General features: G+C 37.5%; 1 protein-coding gene across 1 annotated transcript in view; it reads right to left on the bottom strand.

The window, feature by feature from the left end:
* Window positions 1–24,868, bottom strand: part of ACVR1 (activin A receptor, type I) — a gene marked incomplete at its 3' end in the record, with an annotated part of 55,433 nt that extends 30,565 nt beyond the window's left edge. Inside the window, exons 1-2 of the mRNA XM_008585985.1 lie at window positions 24,844–24,868; window positions 5,937–6,010 (exon numbers count right to left, since the gene is read on the bottom strand). Of these exons, the coding sequence (XP_008584207.1) occupies window positions 5,937–6,003 (67 nt within the window). The remainder of the gene's footprint in view (window positions 1–5,936; window positions 6,011–24,843) is intronic.
* Window positions 24,869–26,658: the final 1,790 nt, after the last annotated feature.

The following is a 26,658-nucleotide window of genomic DNA, read 5'->3' as shown; positions in this document are numbered from 1 at the left end:
AACCATGGCTCTAGGCAACACCCTAATGCAGAGCTCAGAGTCAGCTGACAAGGATCAGGCAGCAGCTGTGCCAGTGTTATGACCAAAGCTGAGAAGGCACAGATGTAAACTTCCCTCTTCCTGTCAAATCACTGGCTTGGCAACAGAGGACGGCCAGGCTACATGAAGTTGTGAAAAAATAAAGGGCTCTCGGCCAGCTTTGTTGGTGATACACCAGATGACCTGAGGTCATTTGTCAGAGCTTTCACCTGAGGGCAGCAGGAACTTCTGGGCAGTGAACTCTTGAGAGTAGACTGGTGTCTTTTTTAAACTATGGGTTTAAAACCATAGTAGGACTCATTACGGAGTAGTGAAATTGATTTAGTGGTTCAAAACAGGATTTCTTCCTGTCTTTTCAATGAAATAAAAACTGAATAATAAAGAGAAGAAACAGGAGCACATTAAACATAGAAAGAGTAATTACTGTTTCATGGAATTTTCATTTCAGACATGCATGGGTCACATATACACACTGGGTCCTACTCTGAAGTGTTTCTTGCTGAGAGTCAGTCAAAAGTTTGAAAGCCACCCCTTCCTGTGTCTTACACTATCTCCAAATGACATGAGTTCTGAGTAATTATGACTATTACAAATAATCATTATCTATGGAATCTTGTCTGAGGTCATCTCAGGCTACAGAGGGAAGTTCCGGAGGGCAGTTAGCAGTACTTTGAAATTTGCAAATTAATTTTTAAATGTGTTTTATTTCCCTTAGTGATTTTCATATATGACGTTCCTACAAATCTCCTGCTTTACTAGTTTTTCCATGAAGAGAAAATGGTGTCCATCCTCTTACTCTTGAGACCTACCTTTATGAAAGAGATAGTTTAGAAGCTATTACACTCACTGCACACTCACTGTGGACCACAAGGAAATCATTTCATGGGCTTGAGTACCAGACTTGTTTTCCCATCTGTTCCATACTTCACTTTGACTGAGTGTTTTTAGGGTCTTCCCACACCCTACTGCTATCCACCCCCCTCTGATATAGTCCACTAAAAAATAAAATGGCTATGGCTCTACCTTAACTACCCACAGCTGTAATAAACATTTCCCAGGAAGAAAAGGAAGTTTTGTCACAGCTCACCTTGCATCAACTAATATACAATCATTTTGTTATATAAGAAAATTTGATAATGAAGCAATTTCTTAAAAGTGTGCCATTTCATCAGGTATTTACACTTTAGGTCCTAATAGCGGCTCATCACAACTCATCTCTCTCCCTAAAAAACGTCTCTCATGTGACGATACGTCAAAGAAAAAGATTTTATTCTGAAGGAAAGGGATAAATTATAGTAATGAGAAATGAGAGCAACGGTTTAATACAGAGATTTCTCTTACGTTCATTCATCCCTTCAAGAACTTCCTGAATCTTCAATAATGAGAAATTCAAAGAAAGGCTTATTCTATTCTTCCCCCAGTGGCAAAGAGGGGCACCTTTGTGGATCCTAACAAAAAGTCCATTGAAGATATGCCCTTCCTTCCCTTGTTGCATAGCTAGGCTGGAAAGTCTGAGTGGTGATGGCTTTGGAAATACTGAAATCAAGTCAACTCAGAAAATAATTCAAGATCTAGCAATCTTCTATAGGATGGGCCAAAATCTTCTGCAACAAAGTGTGGCCTCCTTGTTACAATAAAATCTAACTGTGGGGCTTGCAAAGTTAATAAGATATGTGTCATCTCAGCTTTGAAACATTTCCAAAGAAGCAATATTCCGTTCTGTTTGTATCATGGTCTTGACCTGCAGATGAGTGCAGGGACAAAAACATGGAGGTTCTGCCATCTCCCTGGTGGCATAATAGTAGTATTAGAGCATGATTAGCCTTATTACTGGGAGGAAAAGGGAAGGATACACAGGTAATTAAGACTCAAGTGCCCTTCTCTGTGAGCGCAAATAAAACTCTTCCTGCAGCTAGAGTAATGAACATGAAAAATGATTACTGGAGGAGAGACTGAGAAGTAAAAACGCAAACTAAGGTGAAGGAGTCTGCCTCATCATTTGCTATTACAAGCTCTCTTCCCATCTTCTCAAATGGACTGGATTGAACTGGATTCTAGCACGCCCCAGACATAATGTGAATGTGGATGTAGCTAATTCAAGGCACAGAAAAACTGCAAAATTTTAAAGAGGATTGATAATGATTGAAGCTCTTAAATGCCATTGCTCAAAATAAATCATTCCTTTTGTTGGCTGTGTAACCTTAAGCAAGAGCTTTAACCAATCCAAAACAACCTATCATTAGGCAATGGTGAAGATTATGAGAAATAATGCATTTAAAGCATTTAGAACAACACCTGGCACATATTAAGCAGTCAATAAATATTACATATGATCATCAGAGGTAGTTATAGTAGGTGGTATTTTCTAAACTTATTTGGCAAAAAAATTCTTTTCTGCCCAGAGCATTTAGGGTTCCATAGAACTTGAGAAATGTTCTGAAGTACATTCAAAATCTACCAAACTCACTGTTTAGGACCTATTATTCAAAGTGTTATCACTACTTCTAATCAATATTTAAGAGACATTTGGGGGATAAAGGGGTAAAAGTTATTTTTTTGTTTTGTTTTGTTTTGTTTTTTGTAATAGACTAAGAAGAGTATAATACCTAACAAATTATACATAACAAAATCTCTATGACTCTCTTATTTATGCCCTAAGAATGTTATCTGGTTTCATTGAAGCACAATTAATAAAGTGCCTTAGCTGATCTGTAAGCATCAAATATGGGTCTATTTCCTTTCAAACTTGGTAGTCTAAAGCTCAGCACTAGACAAGCTGTAGTGCTATTACAAAAATTTTCATTATTTGTCCCGTTATTTACCTCTTTTGATCAAGTATTTGTACTTAACATTTGCTTTATAACTTATGCTGAGTATATTTGAGTGTATTACAAATAGAGTTTCTCAGTGGTTTTTAGAAAAATTCCTAGTAAATCTATAAGAACAAAGTGCCTTTCATAGAATATGTTATTGACAGTTAACAGGGAGTTAAAAGTCACCAAGGGGACACAGCACTAAGGCAACTGCTCTTACGATTAAAGCACTCTAGGGTGCAGCACTCACTGGATATTCTGCTTAAAATATAGCTATTGCAATGAGAGGATGATGTTCTCTTTCCCATACTCGTAAACATCCTCATGGTGATGGCATATTAAATAGCAAATCCTTAGTGACAGTCCATTTCAGCCCAGACTAACTGGTTTCATTACATATCTTCGCTGTGACATTTAAGAGGTCATTTGCTGGATTCTTTGGACAGCTTAAGAGCTGAAAGCAAGAAAAAACAACCAATGGCATAGTTGTTAACACTGTTCCATAGTGCCCCTTTTCTCCCTCTTTTTCCCCATTCTTTCTCCACCTCTCCTTCTCTCTTCATACTACATTTTCACCTCTATTTCTCTTCCACTCTCTTTTTTTCTGTCTTACCTACACCACAGGTCCATCCATGAAACCAACTAAACCCTGAAGGAACTGCTTAATACTGTACAGTACAGATATGGTACCTAGAAAAGGCTGTGAAGTTTGTAAAAACTTTAGTCCTCAACATTCTTTAGACTTTTAAAATAATAATCATACTGTTTAGCAATTTAAAAGAAAGGAAAAATCCTAGAAATCTGCCTATTGCAAATGTCTCCAAAATTGTCAAGTGTTCCCTGGGGGATAAAATTACCCCCAGTTAAAAACCACTGTTAACTTACCAAATCTTCCCAGCTTTAATATAAGCCCATTTCCTCTTATTAATTCCTTCAGCACTGCCATACAGGATCCTTTTTCCATACATTCTTGACACTAATTGACACAATTGCCATATTACTGGAATGTTTTTAACAACATTGCTCAGAGCAGAGTTGAGACTCTAGCTATGTAAATTGGTCTATAACAGCACTGCCCAATAAAAATGTAATGTGGGCCACTTTATGTAATTACAATTTTCCCAGAGTAGTAAAAAGCAACTGGTGAAATTTATATTTTCGTAATTGTCTTCAAATACAGCATATCTCAATTCACGTTAGCCATATTCCAAGTGCTGTATGTGACTAGTGGTTACCATATAGGACAGTGGAGATATATAATATATGTCAATGAAGATGGAAAGAAAGTAGGAACAGATCAAATACTATAGCCCTAATGTATAACAAAACAGATTTCTAGTATATTAAGCACTTATTTTTCCACAGCATTGGAAATACCACCTTGTCAAATCATATGTCTCCCAAACTCATCAATAAAGCAGACCACTATACCCCAAAGAGCCTGGAATAGGGGCATTAGTCTCACTGTCCCATCTAATCATAACCAGTCTGAGACTTGCACTATCAGCACCACTTTTCATGGAGGATCCCTGAAAAACAAAGTGACCACTATTCAGTGCACAGTAAGGTAGAGTTTGTCTATGTGTTACCTGTCTAGAAAGATATATACCAACATGCTAAAAGCAATTATGTGTAAGAATCATAACCAGTCTGAGACTTGCACTATCAGCACCACTTTTCATGGAGGATCCCTGAAAAATAAAGTGACCACTATTCAGTGCACAGTAAGGTACAGTTTGTCTATGTGTTACCTGTCTAGAAAGATATATACCAACATGCTAAAAGCAATTATGTGTAAGTACAGGGAATTATAAGTTTTCTTTTCTTTCTCTCTTGATTATCTATTTTGTGGTTTTCAACAGGGGTACTATATCCCTAAGCAGCTTTTTGGAAATGAGGGAAGTGGTAGTAAAAGTGAGTGACAAGGGCCAGAGATGCCCAAGGCCCTGAAATGCCTGGGAGGTACCAAATAACTAAGAATTAGCCTGCTATGCTCTGCATATTTGTTTCCCACCCCCACCCTCAAATTCATGTTGATATACTAACTCCCAAGGTGATGGTATTAGGAGGTGGGGCCTTCGGGGGGTGATTAGATCATGAAGGCAGAACCCTCATGATTGAGATTATATAAAAAAGACTCCAGAGAGCTAGCCAGCTCCTTCCACTATGAAGGGACAGAAAGAAGATGCCATCTATGAGAAATGAAGATATCGAATATGCCAACACCCAGAACTTAGACTTCCCAGCCTCCAGAACTGTGAGAAATAAATGTTTGTTTGTTTGTTGTTTATGAGCCACCTAGTTTACAGTATTTTTGTTATAACAGCCAAACAGGCTAAAACATAGCCTATGCCCCAAAAAGTTTTGACTGTCCAACTGAACATTCATTTATATAAATAATCTCTGTATATAATTAAATGAACCTAGCAACTGTTATACATAAAGACAAAGCATGTCTTACACTACCTTAACATACACTAAATTCCCGCAAAATAAAACTGCTATATAAATCAAGGGTCAACAGTCTGTTTTGTTGGGGTTCTACCAAAGTTGTTCACCAATTCAGAAAACTCAATCACTGAAGGTAAGACCACTTACGACAACTAAGCCACCAATACAACACACCAGTACCAATCCATTTTCAAAAATGTCAAAGATTAAAACACATATGGGTACAAATATGTATGAGGGTACTTCAAAAAGTCTAAGAAAAAATGGAAATAAAAGATAATACGAATCTTTCTATGAAGTACCCTCATACTATTTCATTATATTTTCTAGTGTACTCATGCCCAACTACACTAGAATGTGTTATAATTACTTATAAATACTGATTTCTTGTCAATTACAGAATCTTCCCTTTATTTCTCCTTTATATTTATTTCAGGTAGGGCATTATATTGAATTTTTCAAAACTATGTATAGGGAAAAATCAAGATGTAATGTGTATAAGAATTTCACTTCAAAATAGTGAAGGGGTGTTACCAAATATTTATTATGAAAAGGGTGTGTTAAGTCTGATAGGATTAAGCCAAACAATACACAGTATATACATCCTGACCCAAGTAGCTGTGAGTCACTTACCTTCCATACTTGGGGCAGGGAAAGCAATCATCATTAGCACAGGAAGAATCATCACTCCATCTACCATCGTCCAACTGTGGAGGGAAAAGAAGAGAGGTAAGTAAAACAAAAAAATCTGGCTGCAGGATTACAAAGTAAATCGAGCATACCTTCTTCAAACTGCCATTCAAGGCACTTCTAACAAATCCTCCTCACATTATTTCTTAGCACATTTAAACATACACCCTTTACATGGATCTAAGCAAATCATCTTAAGAAGTTAATCAGATTTACCTTCGACTGGTAGCCACTCTAAGGCTACTTTCTCTGAGTCTATGAGCTTACAAAGATTTCAGTAAAAAAATGAAACATTTTCAGTTGTGAGGCTGAAAATCCCAAAAGATTTTAGGTTTGAATTTTATCTTACCCTACTGAATGCAAAATTGGCACTAAATTAAAAACCCTGAGAGGCATGAATAGACTATTCTAACATGATGTTAAAGATTTAGTAACTGTATAATTCAAGCCAAATTACTATGTTTGAGCCTTCTGCCTTAAAAGGATTGAAGGTAGAGTAACCTACATCATCATACAGCCCAAAAGGAAAAACAAAAAACAAAAAAACTTATACCTGATCTATGGCAAAATGGTGCATTTCTACATCAACCTCAAATTTATTTAACAAAGGATAGACACAACTAAGGAAGACTTTTAAAATAAGAAATCATGTAAATCTATAATCACTGAGAGAATAAAAAGACAGTATTTGACATAAATTTCAAGTTGGTGTTGCCATAAAACTACATTGGGAGAAGCTTGATTTTCTGAGTTAAAGGACTTCAACAAAGAACTTTTCCATTTGAATAATTCCTGCAAATTTGGGAATAAGACAAGAATTTGGTTAGGTGCAATTTTCTGGATAAAATAAAGAAGAAAACTGGCAAAGTTTTTTAATAAATAGGCTAGTGTGCTATCTTACTTTTACAGCTTCAAAGCAAACAGCCAAAGCCCGTTGCTCTCTAACTTGTTTAGAGTAGACACTTTCTGACCCATCTTCTTATAATCAAATGTTTTGGTTGGTGGTCTGATCGACTACTTCCTACACCCTCACCACATCTTACCACCCCTCATTTCAACTTATTTCTCTCTTTTTCCATAATTACATTTCAGCCTATTGCTTCTCAAATAGCAAAGTGGGGGAGGAGGTAAAGAGGATATTTACATACCTTGCTCTCCTACTTTGAAAAGTATATGAAACTTGAGTGAGCCCCTTTTACAGTTGTTTTTGTTGTTGCTGTTATTGCCATATTCACACACATCTCTTCTAGAGTGGGGCCCTTTTGTGATACACAAGTCCTCATCATGGCCCATCACAACCGGAGGCTGATCCTCCAACACCTGTGCCTTTGAACATGAATATGCTGTTTGTCCTGCTCCCCTCTGCCTGAGCTGCCCTGGGCCTCCTCCGCCTCCTCCTCCTCCACCCCCCTCTCCTACCCAATTCTCTCCTCCTGTCATTCATCATCTAACTCCAAAGGCAAGCACTTGGTGAAACACCTCTCCATCAACAGTGATCTCCAACCCCCGGCACTGGCCTAACAGCCTCAGAATCATAACTGCTTATGGCATCTCTCCCACTAGCCCACTCATCTCCAAAACAGGTACATCCATCCAAGGGTCATGCAAGGGAACTCACTGAGCTATGGAATGGAAATACTAAAATTTCTTTTTTATAAAAATGTTTTATCTAATAAAGTAATAACTTAAGCCTTTATTTGGTCTCTATCTCAGTTCTCTAAGGCAGTCTGGTACAAGAGGTGTCTTTCAGAAAGAATGGGAGTTAAATATCGTGAAAGGTTGGACATGATCTGCTTCTCGAGCACAGCCATGTACAAAAGTTTTGAGGGTCATTTATGTGGAATTATAGGTTATATTGGCTAGTTATAATGAAATGAGCCCTCCTCAAATGGCAAATATCCTAAAACCTTTAAAGAAACTAGAGGTTCAATATGTTGTTAATGTAAGCACCAGAGCAGAGTTAAAAAAAAAAAAGGTAGACCTGACATGTCTTATTCCTAGTGGTTCTTCCTTAACCAATTTACTAGAGAAAAGTAATGATATTAAGTTCAATTTGACATGAAGCAGTCTCTCCAAATTCAAAATTAAAAAATATCTGAAAAATGGATTTGCATTCACTATCATATATAATTAACATTATCGTGAGTATCTTGAGATTCTCATCAGTGATAATATGATGCCATCACCACTAGCAATACCTTAAATATTTCACTTTTAATTTTTTTAGATTTATATTTTCTGTATGTTTTATATATACTTTTAATTTTATATAAAACATACAACTAACACACTTATTGTGGGTGCATCAAAAACTTTTTACCTGATGGGATATGTCATCAAAAGCTACTGAAAACCACTGGACTAAACTATTTCTTATCTCAGTCTTATCTTTGAATTTCCAGTCCTTCATTCATTCATTCAAAAACTATTGAGAGCCTACTATGTACCACACATTAGAAACAGAATGATAAAGACATAGAAACATGGTCCTTGCCATGTGGAGCTTACAAGATCTGTCTGTGGTGGTAATCAAATAATTATCCAAAAGATTGTATAATCAAAAACTGAATTCAGTGTTGGGTAAGAAACATAGTTAAAGTAACACTGCCAACAAAACAACTTGAGATTTCTGAGGGGTGGGGAAGCTTCCCAGGAAAAGTTACATCTGAACAGGAACCAGGAACCAGAAAGATGAGTAGGAGGTACTAGTAAAAGGGTGGGCTGCAGCAGAGGGTGGAGAGGGAGGAACTACAAAAGTTACATCTGAACAGGAACCAGGAACCAGAAAGATGAGTAGGAGGTACTAGTAAAAGGGCTGGCTGCAGCAGAGGGTGGGAGAGAGAGGAACTACGCGGGACACAGAAAAAATACCAAGAACTGCCAGGGTACGGAGAGCCTGGAAGAGTCATAAGAAGTTGGAGGGCCAGTTAGCTCACTTAGGTAGAGCATGGTGCCGATAACACCAAGGTCAAGGGTTCAGATCCCTGCACCGGTCAGCCACCTAAAAAAAAAGTTGGAGGGAGAAAAACCAAGAAGGCTGGAGAAACAGGCAAGGGTCAGAGCAGAGCGAAGGCACTCTAAGTCCTCTATTCACCTTATCCCCATTGCCATCGAGCCCCCTTAGCTCTCACCCTCTGTTTCCTTAGTCCCCACCACTTCATTCTTCTAGTCACTCCAACCAGCCTGCTTCCTGCCTCCGGACCTTTGTATATGATGCTGCCTGTGATCAGGCCCTTATTTCAGAGCCCAGCCTGGCGAATTCCTACTCATCCTTCAAGTCTCACCTTAAATGTCACTTCTTTCTAGAAGCTTGCCTAAACCCTCGAACACCCTCCTCTCACTCTCATATACCAACTCTGTTAACTTTCACTCATAGAAATCATCGTAATTAATAATTATATATTCATATCTGTGTGTGCTTTTGAATATCTGAATCTCTCTCTAGACTCTAGATTTTGGTAGCAAAATCTAGCCTATCTTGTTCATTGCTGCCAGAGCCAAGTAGGTGCAAAGTTAATACCTATTTAACTAGAATTTCCCTGAACTAATCAGCTCAATTTAAGTTTAAATTCTAAAAAAATTAGCAGCACCCCCTCCCCACCACACACACACACACACACAAAGGAATGGCAATATTAACAGTTTTATCATCTCTGTAACTGTAGGGTTTAGTTCAGGTAATAGTAAAAGTCAACAGTTAACAAGCATCAAAATAAAGATTCCTCTGACTATTAAAAAGATTAATAATCTAAAAAAAAAATCACCACTGGCATATTGTCCATGTCGCAAAGCCAACAAAAACCCATACCCCAAAATGCCTATTAACAAATTATCATTGTGAAAGCAAAATTTAAAGACTAACTTAGGCTCGTGAACAGAAGAGAGAGAAAGAATTATACATTCAATTCCCCAAGCCAATCTATTGTTTAAAGGTAGTTGAAAATCTGCCAAAAATCTCTGGGGAAAAAAAAAAGTCAACATCACTTACTGGCTACCATTTTGTTCAGGGTCTGGACTGCCTCTGCAGACCAGTTAATTTAGCTATTAAAATAGCACCCCAAAAATGAAAGAGAGGAGAACGTTCTAGGATGTCTTGATCATATTTGAATTACAAGAACTATCAATACGCTAAAGTCCCAAATTGAAGTCTCCAGGATCTATTTCTAATTGTTAAATATACTAAACAGAAAATACTGTTTTTAAAAGTAAACGTTTAACTCCCCTGCACTCAAGTATTTGTGCCTCAGGAGTTTTCATATGTGAGCTGGCAAGAAAGAGAGACTGGTAGTAGAAACTGGGAGTGGCAATAATTTGACAGTTCAGAGATGTATTTCTCCAGTAGTTTTAAACTCTTTACCCTCACGATCTTTTTATACTCTTGAAAATTACTGAGGAGCTTGTCTGAGTGAGTTATTCCTATTGATATTTACTGTATTAGAAATTAAAACTGAGAATTTAAAAATGTATTTATATTAAAATAACAAATACATTATCCTATTTTTTATAAATTTAAAAAGAACTATACTTTTGAAAGAATCATGCAGTGAGAAAAGTGGCACTGATTTGTATTTTCATAAATCTTTGTTTGGCTTAGTAGAAGACAGCTGGATTCTCACATACGATTCTACATTCAATCTGTTATAACATGTTATATTGGTTGAAATACACATATATAGAAAATCCAGTCTTGTGCATGTTGTTGGAAGAAGTAGGACTTTGCAGAACCCCTGAGAAGGTCTCAGAGACCCCAGGGGTTCTTGGACCACATTCTGAGAACCATTGCCTTACTTATGTGCAGTCCTTCTACTATAGCAGATAACCAGGTGGTACCAGACATTTTAGACTGAGCACTTACCCAATACCTGACCGAAATGTCACTGTTCCACAGTTTTACAAATCTCTTTAAATGTCTCTTACATCAAGGATGTCAACAAGTCTAATAGTCAAGGAAGAATGCATTATATGTTTTTTTAAATATAGGAATGTTTTATGTACACAACTAATTATTTTTAAAAGGGGATATAAACTTGTAATAAGAAGGTACTCACAACTGCTCATCTCATTTAGGTTCAACTAAATGCCCTAATGCCAGAATCCCTAACTGAAAAATCACAGGCTACTGTGGATTGTAAAGTATTACCCAAAGGGTTTAGATATGAATTTTTGCCTCTAGTGTATACACATCTCCCTTCTATTCTTAGATAAGACCCTCCATCCCTGGTAACTGATCTTAATACTTGAGTCATAAGGAAAATAGCTATTCAGAAAACAGTTAGGGACTTCCTGCTTTAACTAAGTTAAACTCTTTAAACCAGTAACATCTCTTACAATGTCTCAGGCCTGCCCACTTGGGAGACAGAACATTCCCATGAATGTTCTACTAAAAACAGACACATCGCCAAGGCAGAACAGAACTGCTTTCCAAATCCCATGGTACTTTTCAAAGTCCATTTATAGAGCAGACCAATATCCAGTTAAGGAGCTAGCGTTTAGCTCAATTCTAACATGTGTGGGCTTGAGACCAAGTCTGGCACTTCTTTTGTTCATCTCAATTTTACAGCTGGATAAAGCCACAGACACGCTGCAATACTCTACCAAAAAAAATCATTTTGATATTACATTCAAATTTTGGGACCCATATTAGGCAGTCTGGTTGACAATCTATAATACAGCAATAACGGGTATTTCTAAAACCCAGACTTATGAGCAGTATACAATTGTTTTATCTATAATATTGGAAATGAGGAGAAAGTTGTAAAATGAGCCCTAAGATTCTTTACCGTCAGAAAATCATACAAAATGTTCATTTGTCGGCCTGGTGGCCTAAACTCATTTGTTTTGTCCATTCATTCAATGCACAATTTACTGAACATACCTATTGATTCAGGAGACACTTCCTTGACACATTTCTCAATTTGATTTCTAGCAATCTCTGAGTTAGAAAGAATCTTGATAGACGGGTTGTACATGCACTCATCTCTAACTTAAATGACTTTTACACCATCCACAGAAGTCGTTCTCTAACCTATGCTTGCTCACCACTGGTAAGCGCCCTCATTACTCCTCTGTGACAATTTTTTTTCTTTATATCTCTAGGAAGTTAATGCTATACCTTCCACAAGGAAAAAAAAATCATTCTCTTTAATATGTAATATTTTTATATCTCTAATATTTAATCATTCTCTTTAAATTTAGTAGTCTCCCCATCCACAGTTTCGCGTTCTGCGGTTTCAGTTACCCATGGTCAACCTTGTTCTGAAAATATTAAATGGAAAATTCCAGAAATAAACAATTCATCAGTTTTAAATTGCATGCCATCCTGAGTAGCATTATGAAATCTCACACAGTCCTACTCTGTCTTGCCTGGGACGTGAATCATCCTTTTGCCCAGCTTGTCAGACACTGTATGCACTTCCCACCAGTTAGTCACTTCGTAGCAATCTCCATTATCAGGGCTATCAGATCAACAGTGCTTGTGTTCAAGGAACCCTATCTGACTTCATAATGTCCTCAAAGCACAAGGGTAGTGATGATGCCAATTTGAATATGCCAAAGAGAAGCCATACAGTGTTTTCTTTAAATAAAAAGGTAAAAGTTCTCAACTTAAGAAAAGAAAAAAATTGTATGCTGAGGTTGCTAAGATCTATGGTAAGAACAAATCTTCTATCCGTGAAATGGTGAAGAAGGAAAGAGAAATTTGTGCTAGTTCTGCTGTCGCACCTCAGACTGCAAAAGTTACAGCCACAGTGTATGGTAAGTGCTTATTAAGATGGAAAAGGCATTAAATTTATGGGTGGAAGATGTGAACAGAAACATGTTCCAACTGACAGCAATCTGGTTCAGTACTATCTGCAATTTCAGGCATCCACTGGGCATCTTGGGACATACCCCCATGGATAAGGGAGGACTACTGTATAACAGGCAGAGGCAAAGCAGAAAAATAATTACAGTAATTCTGCTTCCTCTTAGTCATCTGTCAATGGTAAGTCATTATCACCATTACAGTAAGGGCACTTACTAATGAGCCAAACACTGTGCTTAGGGATCAATATGCATCATCTCATTCAACCTTCTCTCAAAAATACACTAAGACAAATACTCACATTAATCCCATTTTACCCATGATAAAAGAAAATGTGAAGAAGTAACTTGCCCAAGGACACAATTTCAAACTCAAAACCATCTGCTTCCTCTTAGTCATCTGTCAATGGTAAGTCATTATCACCATTACAGTAAGGGCACTTCCTAATGAGCCAAACACTGTGCTTAGGGATCAATATGCATCATCTCATTCAACCTTCTTTCAAAAATACACTAAGACAAATACTCACATTAATCTCATTTTACCCATGATAAAAGAAAATGTGAAGAAGTAACTTGCCCAAGGACACAATTTCAAACTCAAAACCGAAGTTCAGGTCTTAATCAACCACCACTCTCCACAACCTTCACTTAACTAGCCAGTGATAGTTTAACAATCTGGTTTTGTCATTCTTAACATTTTATTCAAGCTTCAATTCATTTGGGCCACTTTTCAATCATGCCCTCTTTCCACATCCTTAACCTCAAAATTGATTTCATATTCTCTGTAACCTCCAATTATCTCTTCCCTCCTCTGCCCCCCAGAAAAAAAGTCTTGATGTCAAAGAAAAACCAAGCCACACTGACAGTGCAAGTGGTTTCTAGATCCCATCCCCCATCCACACTCTTCAGTTCTCTTGTAACTCATGCTTCAAAATAATAACAAAAATTAGTGTAAGGCACACTTGGGGACAAAGTTGTCCCAGTAAGACAAATTCCAGGCATGGAACTTTGAAGGAAGATTTACTTACCAACACCTCCAAGCGGGACAATGCAAGATTAGATAATGCGAGAACAGTTATATCTCTTCTGTGCTCCATAGGCAGAGAGCTAACTCAAGGGCAGCTGGCTCCAAACTACCTGGGCCTTTTGAAGGCGTGAAAGAGACGTGCTGTCAGTAATAGCTGCAAAGAAAGCCTAAACCAAAGCCATCATACCATATAAGTTAAGTCAGGGTCTTTTCTCCGGTTCAAAAATGACCTGTTAAATATTTTTAACACTACACTCTGTCTAAACTGGCAATGTGCAAGTTGCCAGGGCTTGGTTTTATATAGACTTCACTGCTGCTGGAGGGTTCTGGTGGGGTGTTACTTTCAGAATATTAGCATGTAATTTGATCTTTGGCAATAGATGAATACAAATAGCTTCTTGGACAATTCCTATAGAACTGAAAACCAGCTCTAGATGGGTTCATCCTGTAGTTAGAGGAAATAATTACAGATTCTTTCAGGAAAGAAAGGGTTTTGACTGAAAGAATTACACTACAAACATTCCAGCTGTGACAGATGGACCCAAGATATGGTTTGGGAAGGCTGAAAAAAAAAAAAAAAAAAAAACAATATAATCTGTAAAAAGGGGGAAAAAAGATAAGGCTTAATTGAATGAAAAGAAGTAAAAGATATAGCTTAGGCTACCATGTAAGAACCAAAGAAACTCTAGTAAACTTACTTTAATTGTACACGGAAGGAAATTGACTCTGCTACTCCCCTACCTGATAGACAAATAATAACTAAGCTAAGCTTTGAGAATCCAGTGTTTCGATCACCCACTGCGTGCCTTACTGGTACCTCAAAATAGGTTTTATTTTGACACGCTGACTACATGGAGACTGTTTCTCATTTTCCACTTCATTCTCTCTGTATCAAATAGCCATAGTTCTCTTCCTTTGTTTCAAATGATAGGACCCCCTCACTTCCTAGCGGTTTTTTATTTTCTCCTAGGCAGCTCGGTGCCCACTCCTTCTCACTCTGGTTTGCAAACTGACCAGAACAATTATTTTTACCTACTGGCAGGAAGGGCCCTATTATTCAATCCCATAAAACTCTTTCAGATAAACAACTCTGGGGTCCATTTAAAATCCCACATCCTCAGTTAGATACTGTCTCATGTTGAACTGTGCCTCTCCTGAGGTTTCCCCTTTAACCTAACAGTGTAGACCTTTCGATCCCTCCCATCACTAGACAGTGTCACAGGCACCTACCATATGACACCACTGTGCCAAGTCTAAGGCAAACTAACATGGTTAACCTATAATAATTTGAAGGTGGGGGAATAAGATGAAAGGATGTCAGGGCCAGGGAGGTACATTTCTCTCTCTCTTTTTAATGGGAGATATTAGAGCATATTTCTGTGGAGGTGAGAAAAACCACCCTTTACACGCTGGCCTGAACAGAGCCTTCCCTCTGACCCACACTCCAAGCCCATTCCTGTCTCATACCTCTGCACCCACTCTCTTGCATTACAGTACCCTGCTATACCTTCTTTGTAACACTTAACACTCGGTGGAATTCGTTGTTTATTTATTAGTTTACTTTTATTATGTCCATCCCCCCACCCCTACTTCTTCCACCCCCCAGAAATGTAGGCAGCATGGGAGTGAGAACTCTGCCTGGCTGGCTAATGGCCACAGCCCCACACCTGGTATTCACTTGACATTCCAATGGTGCAGCCTTTATGGACATTCTATATAAATTAAAACACATTAATTTTAACTTCTTAGTCTATGCTATACTTTGGTTTGGTGGAAAAAGGAAGGTGAGTTTAATTTTTACACAGCCTGGCAAGGAAATAACTGGAGGGGGAGGGATTTGGGTGCTCCACGTCCTCAATTTAATATAGTAGCAACAGAGTATTTGAGATAAATTAAAAGATATCATTTGTAACTTGGATTTCAGTTTTCAAGGGTGTCATCCAAGAGAAGCAGCCAAACAAAAAGACGGCTGGCAGACTCTGGGTATACCATACAACTCCCTGATGGACAATATCCCATTTGGAAAGAACTGCTTGGATCTCTAGTTGCAGACACTAGCTGATATGCCCAGAGCCATCCCCAGTGACCTCTGAGACAGCTTCCCTTACAAAATACATCCCCTACAAGTCAGAAATTGACATATTATCTCTCTTGAAGTCTTCTAACAGTTATTGATGCTATTTGGAAAGCCACGCTTCCATGTCTATTAATAACCTTCAGAAAGAACCCCAAGGAAGTGTCAAGAGAAAAATAGATCCAGCTGATGGTAGCCAAAAACCCAACCAGAGGTTACAGTTAGCGATTAATACATGGGGGAAGGGCAGGGGGAGAATGTTGTAATGTCTTCTGTATTATATGTTATCTTTTCAGGACGCTTAAAACAAAATACTTATCCAATGAATTCAAGGAATATAAGTCAAAAACCCTGGTCTTTACAGATAGGAACTCTTTAAAGACCTCTTATCTATCTAAATAGACCAGCACCAGCAACTAACTTTATCTGCACATTGTTCCAGGAAATTTGCCTGCAAGGCTGATATCACTAAAACTTTTATAGTTATCTACACCTCTGTAAAGTTTCACCAGGTGACGCATTAAATAGCAACCAGATCAACCTACTCTAAATAATGGAACTGCTAATTAACATTAATCTTTAAAAAGACTTTCCTTAGTGGTCTTTCTCCTCTCCCCTCCTCCAACTAGAATGTGATTAATGGAATTCTCTCACAATTTAGCTTGAATATGCTTTTGTGAGTTGAGCAGCTAAAGCAGAATCAGATAATTGTGGTATGACTCAACAAATGCACAGCTGTTCATTTAAATATATCCATCAAAAGTATAAATACGATCATGAGAAAGAAAATGAGCCATGTACCAGGGTCAGTGCACAAGTTGAACAGGTTAGCATCCAAGTAACCACAACAGAAAACAAGGAGATACGAGAGGAGGCAGGGAGAGGTTCTGGATGGATACCCAGTGGAAAGAGACCAGAAAAGAGACAACCAAAAAACCACCCACCCACCCAACCAAAAACACTCACTGACCCAAATAGGACAACGTTAGAAGTAAAAATAAACGCACTATATTAAGAGGGAGAAGGAAAAAAAATTTAATAGATGATCCTCCCGAGTACACACAGGTAGAAAGCCTACAAAGTAGAAAATGATGAATCTGATCTCTTATTAAAAACAAAACAAAACAAGACCCCAAGGCAGAGGAAAACTGGAAGAACTGGATTCTCACCTCAGTCCCCACCCCCAAACCTTTGAACACTGTGATTAGGAAATCCTCATGGATATGTGGGAATCCTTTCAATAGTTCCAAAGTAAATAACTGAAAAACACCATTCCATACCAGACAACTCCCTTTGAAGATTGTATACATCCAAGACTTCCATTTAACATGAGTAAGGAAATGGAGAAAGAGAAAACCATAGGGGGAGGCCCTACATCCAGCACGCCAGACCCCATTCCTTTCTTCTTCCTCAGGAATGGGCCATGAGACCCAGGAAGAAGTTCAGAAGCAGCAGAGGCACTAAAAAGAACAGTGCCTCTCTTCTTTAATGCATAATTCAAAAAGATAACAAATGAAAGGAACATCCAACCCTTGATGAGGCTATCCAAGCTTTCCATGAACCATTAAATATCTCCTTCAAAGATACCCGCAATCCTATGTTTATAGCAGCACTCTTCACAACAGCCAAGATATGGAATCAACCTAAATGTCCATCAACAGATGAATGGATAAAGAAAATGTAGTATATACATTCAGCCATTAAAAAAAAAAAGAATGAAATTATATCATCTGCAGCAATGTGGATGAACCAGGAGATCATTATGATAAGTGAAATAAGCCAGGCACAGAAAGACAAATACACAATCTCACTCATGTGCAGAATCTAAAAACTGTTCTCATAGAAGCAGAGAGCAGAATGGTGGTCACCAGAGGATGGGGAGGGGAGGGAGAAGGGAGGCAATGGGTACAGGTGGGTCAATGGGTACAAAGTCACAGTTAGATAGGAAGAATAAGTTCTGGTGTTCATTTGCATAGTAGGATAACTGGAGTTAACAATATTGTATTGTATATTTCAAAATAGCTAGAAGAGAGGTTTTGAATGAGCTCATCATAAAGAAATAATAAATGTTTTAAATGGTAGATATGCTAATTACTCTAATTTGCTCATTACACAATGTATACATGTATCAAAATATCATGTTGTATCCCATGAATATGTACAATTAAAATTTTTTTAAAATAAATAAATATCTTTCCAAAAAATAATCTCCCAGGTGGTGGTGGGTCTAAGCACGTGCACAGCCTGACTATTCAGTCATCTTGCACTCAGAACCGTTCACGTTCTCCCCATTTATAGGTGACCTGTCTTGCGTTATCATAAGCAACAATTTTACGTCAACCATCACCACCTCCCTCAGCCTCCAGTCCTCCCACATCTACCCTCTTTATCCTTTTGCGAAAACTCTCCAAAGAGCAAGTTCTACCCAGTCCTCACCCATCCCAAAGAATTCACTGAAACACCCTTTGATAAAGTTTTATCTTTTTAGTCCTCACCTTATCCTTCAGATTCACAAGGGCACTTCCTCAAAGCATGGATTCCCAACCCTCTCCCACTAGAGATTTTGATCTGATGAGGCCTGAGAATCCTCCAACCCCTAGCAATGTGGGGAACTCACTCCGTACATTCTGAGGATGGTGGTGTCCATGACACTTCTGCCCTTGGGTTCTGCCCTGGTTGGGGCTCACAGCCTCCACTTTCTGGGGTCTTTACTGTCATGCTTTGGTCTTTCTTGGCTTCCTTGGATAGGAAGTTCTTCTTCTGCAACCCATCCCTTAAATCATGGTTTCATTCAAGGCCCCACACCTCAACCTTTCCTTCTCACTCAATGTTATCCATTTTCCTAGATTCAGAGACCACTGCAGGTGACTGGCTGGACCACCAGGTTGAGAATGGAACAGCTCATTCTTTAGTCATTTCCCTCCCTCCCTGTCTATTCCTCATTACCTTCTTCCCCGTATGTTCTTGCCTTTTTACTGTTGATAAACTTAATATTTAAATTTTCTTATTAAAGATATTTCAAGTTACATAGAATCAGAGAGAAAAGTATCATAAACCCCATTTTTGACCTCTTATTTTCAAAAATAAGCAGCCTTATTTCATTGTCTTGTTAAGGTATTTTAACAAGAATCCCAGATGTCATATCATTTCACCCAAAAATTCTCTAACAGACAAGGATTTTTTCTAAAAATAACTGCAAACCCAACATCTCACCTAATAAAGTTAAAAATTATTCCTCCTCCAAATATCATCTAAAAGCTAATCGGTATTTAAATCTGCCCAATTCTATACAACTATGAACAATTCTTCCCCCCCCAAAAAAAAATCTAGGGGAGAACAGGAATAGCAAACAAAAAAGAAATTGTATTTATCAGTTTTCAGTTATCATAACTACTGGTCCAATATTAGTATTGTGGCAGTGTTGAGAATACTGTGTGTATAATGTGGAAGAAAGCAAATTAGTAACTATGGCATATTCTAATTCTATCATCTCCTATTCTTTTTGAGAACCAGGATTCCCTGTGTAGAATAAAGGAGACATAGATGTAATATAAAAAAGGCTAAGTAAAAACCTTATTAACTGAATTTGAATTGGAAGTATCAGTATCAACTCATCAAGAATTTTATATATATTTAATTCCTGGCTTGTCCATTTAAAAGGCCTAGAAATAATGACCCATCCAGTAGCAAGGAGTGTCCCCGGTGCCCAGATTTTGATGTTTAAATACCATTTCCCACTAAAAGAAAAACAAGCTGAGTTGAACTATGAGCACGCAATCACCAAAATCCAGCCAGTAAGAAATTAGAGATCAAATGGCCAGATTCTTCAACAGATAAACTATAAGAAAAAGAAAGGGCTAGAGGGGACACATGAAGCTTAAGAGACTTTTAACATATAAAAAGACGTGCAAGACTGAACTATAATGCTAAGTATGAACAGTTGGGTGATAAAACCATAAAAAAAAGGCAAGGAAGCAATCACTATAGTGCATACACAGATGATTCCCAACTTATGATAGTTCCACTTCATGATTTTTTGACTTTCGGATCGTGTGAAAGCAATACACATTCAGTAGAAAGTATTAAGATGCTCCCCAATGATGCTGGAGAGCACCATGAGCTGCAGCTCCCAGTCAGGCACATGATCATGAGGGTAAATAACCAACATCCTACAGTGTACTACTGCGCTGCCAGATTTTGCCCAACTCTAGGCTAATGTAACTGTTCTGAGCACATTTAAGGTAGGCTGGGCTAAGCTGTGACGTTCAGTAGGTTAGGTGTATTAGATGCATTTTCAATTTACAATACTTTCAACTTACAATGAGTTTATTGGGTCATAATCCCATCATAAGTCAAGGAGCAATTGTACTACATAATATACTACTTCTTGACCTGCGTGGTGGTCACAAAAAATATTCACCTTACAGTAATTAACTAAGCTATGTACTCTTCATGTATAAATCTGTGTTTTATTTTACAATACAAAAGGTAAAATGAAAAAGACAAAAGCTGAACATGTTTTGTTACACACATACACAAGGTAACAAGCATTGTGCACCATATATCTCCAAAGATTTGCCTGGGTTTGTGTGTTACAAATAAGTTTACATGATAAACTTACAAAATATCAACTCTTCTTTACCTTCAAACTGACGAAAATTGTTTTTTTTCAAGTTCCAAGTTTATTTTTAGTAGAACAGAAAAATAAGTATTAGTTTCCTAATCACAATCAGAAATCATACATTAAAATAAAATTAACCCAACAACGTAAAAGTTGGTCCTTTCTCCCACCTACTTCAATGAAATAAGTTTCATTCATCAAAGGATATAGAAAGACAAGAGTCCACATCTGTGTTTCCCAAAGGAAATATGCAACACTATCATCATATAAGAAAAATCAACAGCATAAAGATATGAGCCCTTTCTAAAAAAAGTTTATCTATACAGTTAAAATCCCAATAATATTAATAGGTTTTTTCTTGGGGGGAAGGGGTGGTGACTAGATACGATTACTTAAAAGTTCATATTTTTAAAAAACACACACACAAAAAAAGTATGAAAATTCTGTAAAATAGGACTTAAAAGTGGGGGGGACTATCCCTACCAAAAAGAAGAAAAACATGTTAAGCATCAAGAGTTAAAACAGTGTTATTCTAGGGTTGGCCAGCTAGCTCAGTTGGTTAGAGAGTGCAGTGTTGGTAGCACCAAGGTCAAGGATTCGGATCTCCATACTGACCAGCTGAAAAAAAAAAAAAAAAAAAAAGCTGATTCTGGTGCAAGGATTGGCAGACAGATCAATGAAACTAAATGGATACTCCAGAAATGGACAAAAATGTATATGGGAATTTATACTACAAAAGAAATCAAAGGAGAAAAGTTGGGATCATTATTGGAATGGCTAGCCAATATGGCAGACTGCTAATTTTCAACTAAAATCCCTTCTTCTTTTCTTCTTGGGTGCAAGGTGACCATCAGAGACTTCATTTCCCAGGCTCTCGTAGCCAGCTGTGCCCATATGACTAAGTTTACTCATGCAAGTCGCAGTGATGTCTGAAACTTCTAACCACTCGCCATGAACTTTCTCCTTTGCCCTTCCCACCAAGGGGGCCCAGATAAGGCAGCAACCCAGCTATGACCATGGAGATAATCAGAGTGACAATTATAAGACAGAAGGAACCCAAGTCTCTAAATGAACAGTGGAAATGAGCTGCTCTGCTGACCTGTTCTGCTCACACTGGGACTGTTAAGTAAGAAAAAATTAAACTTCCATGTTCTTTGAACCATAACACATTTCAGTCCCTTACAGCAATTCAGCCTTACCCTAATTAATAGGGCACCTAGAGAAAAATTAAGTTGGATTCATACCTAACATTCCAAATGGATTAAAGATTTAAATGTAAAAGAAGAACTACATGACACTAAACAAAATCAGGAGACAGGTTTTTAAATCTAGAACTGGAAAAAAGTCTTTTAACTGTAATACAAAGTTTTTAATAACTGCCCAGCAAAGTAATTATTATTGTTAAACAAATGACTAACTGGGGAAAAGCATAAGTAGCAAACACCACAAGGAGAAAAAAGGGGACAATGAACTGATAATAAAAATCAATATTTTGATAATAATAATTGATAACCCCATAGAAAAACAGATAAACACAAGCATAAAGGGAACAAAACTGGAAATATAAATGGCTTTCAAACTTACTCAAAACAAGAAAAATGCAAATTAAAACTACATTAAACTGCCCTTTTTCACCTATTGATTTGGCAAAGAAAAACCCTATCAGTTTGGCAATCACACTGTGATTGGCAAGGGTATGAAGCAGCAGTGTCTTTATCCATCACTGGGTGAAATCTAAAACTTTTCAAGTTCTATTAACAGAGCAAGTTGGCAATAAGTATCTACCAAAATTAAAATGTGCATACCCTTTGACCCAGCAATTGTACTAGAAATGGAACCTACAGATACGTTCACATACGTTTGAAATTGTGTATGTACAAGGTTATCCCCTACAGCCTTGTTCATGATAATAAAAACTAGAAATGATCTATATGCACATCCATACAGTACTGGTTAAATAAATTATAGCACATCTCTACAGTGGAATACAAGGCGCATCTATTAAAACCTGAAACAGGGAGCTGGCCAGTTAGCTCGGTAGCTTAGATCGTGGTGCTGATAACACCAATGTCCAGGGTTCAATCCCTATACTGGCCAGCTGCAAACAAAAACAAAATAAAAAACGTGGTATTAATGTGGAAGAACTTCCAAGAAATATTATTTCAGTGAAAAAAGGTACAAAACCTTGTATACTGTTACCATTTGTGTAAAAAAAATATAATAATTTATAAGTTATGTGCTTGTATATTACATAGGCTCTGAAATCTCTAAAGGAAAACAGAAGAGACTGGTAATGGTGGTTGCTTTTTAGAAGGGTAGCTGGATACTTGGGAGACAAGGAGGAGGGTGACTTATTTTTTCACCCCTCACCCTTTTGTGTTTTTTCAATCTTATATACATTAATTATATTACCTTTCTAAAAGTAAATACTTTACACATTTAAAAAAAAAAAAAAAACACGAATAGGCACTCTCAACACCAGCTATCTGAGAACTTCTCTGGTGAGTCTCACCATTAACCACATTAGGAAACTACTGAGCTGAACAATTTTAACCCTGTTTTATAATCAGGAATCACAGGGTTAGCAATTAACTATAGCCATTATCTCCTTCTCCTCCCTCAAATAAGAATATATACAAAAAAAGTCAGTCTCTTAATGCCACCCCCATTATTCATTACTTTCTCTTAAAACTAATTCAACCTCACACCATCTTAAACAGGCATGACAATATCTCAAAGTACTCAAAGAATGGTAGCCAGAACTAACAACTATGCTACTACATTAACACAGCCTCCAGAAAATGAAAATTTAACATAACTGACACCTCAGTAACAGCCCAAAGCAGTGCATCATCTGCCTTGGAAAATAAAAACTCATAACCTCAGTGACTAAAAGTCCAACATCAACAGTCATGGCCTTGTTTTTTTCCCTAATGTGAAAGTCCCTCCCCTTTAAATTATAGGCTAACTTCTCACTTGAAGACTGGTTATTACTATATTATAGCCATATAAGGAACACTAAGCAGGCATTACTTAGACTGAGATTAAATTCTACTTAAAAGGAAAAATGTCCACAATATATCAAGCAGAGGGAAAAAGCAAATTGCAAAACAAAATGTGTGGTCATGTTCCCCCAATTTTAAAACATAATGGACATATTTTGTTTGAATATAAAAATGTGTGTATATAAAGAGGTCTGTATGTGAAAGTGTGTTGCAAGCCATTAGCCAAAGGTGAAAGAGAGAAGAAATGAAGGAACTTTTATCTCTGTATCTGTACTTTATACTGTTTTGTACTATTCAAAATTAAATCATCAAAAATAAACTTTTACATGAAGAATAGAGAGGTTTTTTTTACATAATAAATTAGACATTCCTTAAAAAACAAAGCACCTGAAAGCTATCAGAGACCTTCTCCAAAAGTGTTAAATCTTTGGAGGCTGCATAGACCAACCTTGGCAGGTTCTAATCCAGACTTCCTTCCTTCTGTCTCAACATAACAAATTTCAAATTACATCCGAGCAATCCCAACATTAAATTCAGAGAGACATAAATACCAAGACTATGCACTTCAGGCTTCCCCTCACAGAAACATCTTACTGATCCTATTCTAAAGTAGGTATTCATATTACCCCATAGCTTATCACAACCTTAATAGAATTTCATTCCAGATAGCAAGACTTCTTTATAGAGATTTCAAAGTACTAAAATATAGTTCTGGAAAAGGTAAAAGTATGGAGACAATAAAAGATCAATGAATGTCAGGGGTTAGTGGGAAAGGAGAAATGAATAGGTGGAGCACAGGGGACTTTTAGGGCACTGAAACTATCCTGTATCATACTGTAATGGTGGATACATTTGTCCCATAGTATATACAACACCAAGAGTGAACCCTAATGTAAACTATGGACTTCAGGTGATAATGATGCATCAATGTATGTTCATTGATTGTAATAAATGTACTCCTCTTGTGTGGGATATTGACAGTAGAGGAGGTTGGAGGGGTGCAAATGGGAACTCTGTATTTTCTGCTCAATTTTGCTATGAAACTAAAACTGCTCTAAAAAATAAGGTCTATTTAAAAGGAAAAAATAAATGTACTGGCCCTGTGAGGTAAAAAGAATGGCACGAGCATTGTAGAGGAAGGAAAATGTTGGTAGTATTTGAACAACTTTGTCAAAGTTAAAGAATAGCTGTGGAGATGCACCCAAAAGAAGCCTACCATCAAGGCAATGCAGGAACTGAGAACTACTAGACTGGTCCTAACTTTCTTATAGTGGGTGTATATAAAGCAACAGAATAATCATTTGTGGCAAAGAATTTACCCTGTAGATTTGATCTCTGCCAGAGAGCATTAGAAGAGGTGATTTGTTGAAATGGCTGTACTGCTGGCTCTGGCAACGCTGCTCTGAGAGCTCTTGGGGAAAGCTGACTCAGCTACCTTGAAGCTGGCTCCTGGTCACATCTGCCCACGGTCCTGCCCTCATTCAGAGCTCCACTCACTCTGTTCCTGGGGAGACTGGGAAGTGGGAGAGGCACTCCTGGAGTCTCCTGGAATGATGAGTTCTCCGGCAGCTCTCACTATGGCAATGCGAGGCTCACAAATGCTCAGGGCTGCAAAGAGAAAGAAGAAAGAAAACCAGCTAAGCAGAAGAAAATTCCACAGTTGTGAATGTGCTGGCTGAAGGAAGTGCACACTTAACAAGCCTTTCAATTTGGACCACAAAACTAAAGCCTATTTACAAGTGAAGCAAATATGGGAAAGTTTGAAAACACTGATTATGCAGTGTGTTGAGGTCATAGATCTATACCATACTGGTCTTTGAATATTTTTCTAAATGACACAAAACCCAGTAAAATTTGTGGTTGGTAAATTTCAAAATCAATGTAACATGTACTCTAGACCTTACCGAAAAAAAAAAATCAAACAAAAAACAATGACGTGTATATTAACTACTACATGAACTTGGTCTAAAAAAAAAAATCTGAGCAGTACAAAACATAGAATGAAAACTCTTCCTCCCTTTCCAGACCACTGGTCTCTCCTAGAAACATCCAATATACCAAAGTAAGCAATTTTTTTGTGTATCCACTCAGAAATATCTGCTTTGGGTCCAATTTCAAGCAATATTCTCAGCAGCAGATAGATCTAGTTCAAAGACTCAAAAAACAATGGTGGGGAAGGAACACAAAGCAGAAGGGAAGGGGTGCTTTAGATAACTAACAAAAAAACAAAAGTCCACCCAAGCTCCCTTTTCCTTTAGCAAGACTTGAAAAACATCAACATTTTTCAAAGGAAGAGGAAATTTTTATTAGAAGCAAATTTTCCCATTCGAATCATTAAGTTATACAAACCACTGAAGAAACTTTTTCCTTTCGGAAAATAGCACCCTTTTATTTTTTAACCTCAAATAGCATTTTGCCAAGAAAACTTTCATGTAAATAAATCTACGCAGAGAACAAACCCAAAATAAAGCATTCCTAAATAATTATGAGGAAAAGAAAATCTCCCCATCTACCCTGGAATTCAAGGCAAATGTTTTATAGCTACTATCAAACCATTCCTCACTTCAGTTTAAAGGAAAGCTCATGATCTATTTGAAAAAAAATCTAGACATGTAAAACGCACACACTAAAAGTAAGACATAAAAATACACACACACACACACACACACACACACCCCTTTAACAAGGTTAACCAGAAATTTGCCATTTTTCAGTAATCATTTAGCAAAATTAAAGAGTAAAATTAGTGGGCATCTCTAAAAACAAACTCATCAGCTGAGCAGCACCCACAAATCCTTGGGTTGAAGAACTAACTGCTGAAATACTGGTATTTTCCAAGATGCTGGTGCCAGAGAAATTTGGCAGAATCACACTAAGGTTGCTTTCCCCTCTGCCAAAGACTGACCACATTTTCAGAGGAGGCCAGCGCTAAACTGTCCTGACTAGGTCACCTATGTCTTTAACATTTAGGTACTGTATCAGCAGGAGGTTTAGATAAGCATGAAAATAAAGCAACACTGGTAGATATTTTCCTGATTCTGTTTTTAAAACTCAGAGACTTTTTTTTTTTAATTACAAAGGTGCCTCTACTTCGCTTCCAACATCCCAGCCCTGCCGTCTATACTACATGCAAT

The sequence above is a fragment of the Galeopterus variegatus genome, unplaced genomic scaffold, assembly GCF_000696425.1.
Source record: "Galeopterus variegatus unplaced genomic scaffold, G_variegatus-3.0.2 Scaffold3787, whole genome shotgun sequence".
NCBI lineage: Eukaryota > Metazoa > Chordata > Mammalia > Dermoptera > Cynocephalidae > Galeopterus > Galeopterus variegatus.
Note: the sequence above shows the minus strand (reverse complement) of the source record. Positions and strands in the feature narration are given on the sequence as shown.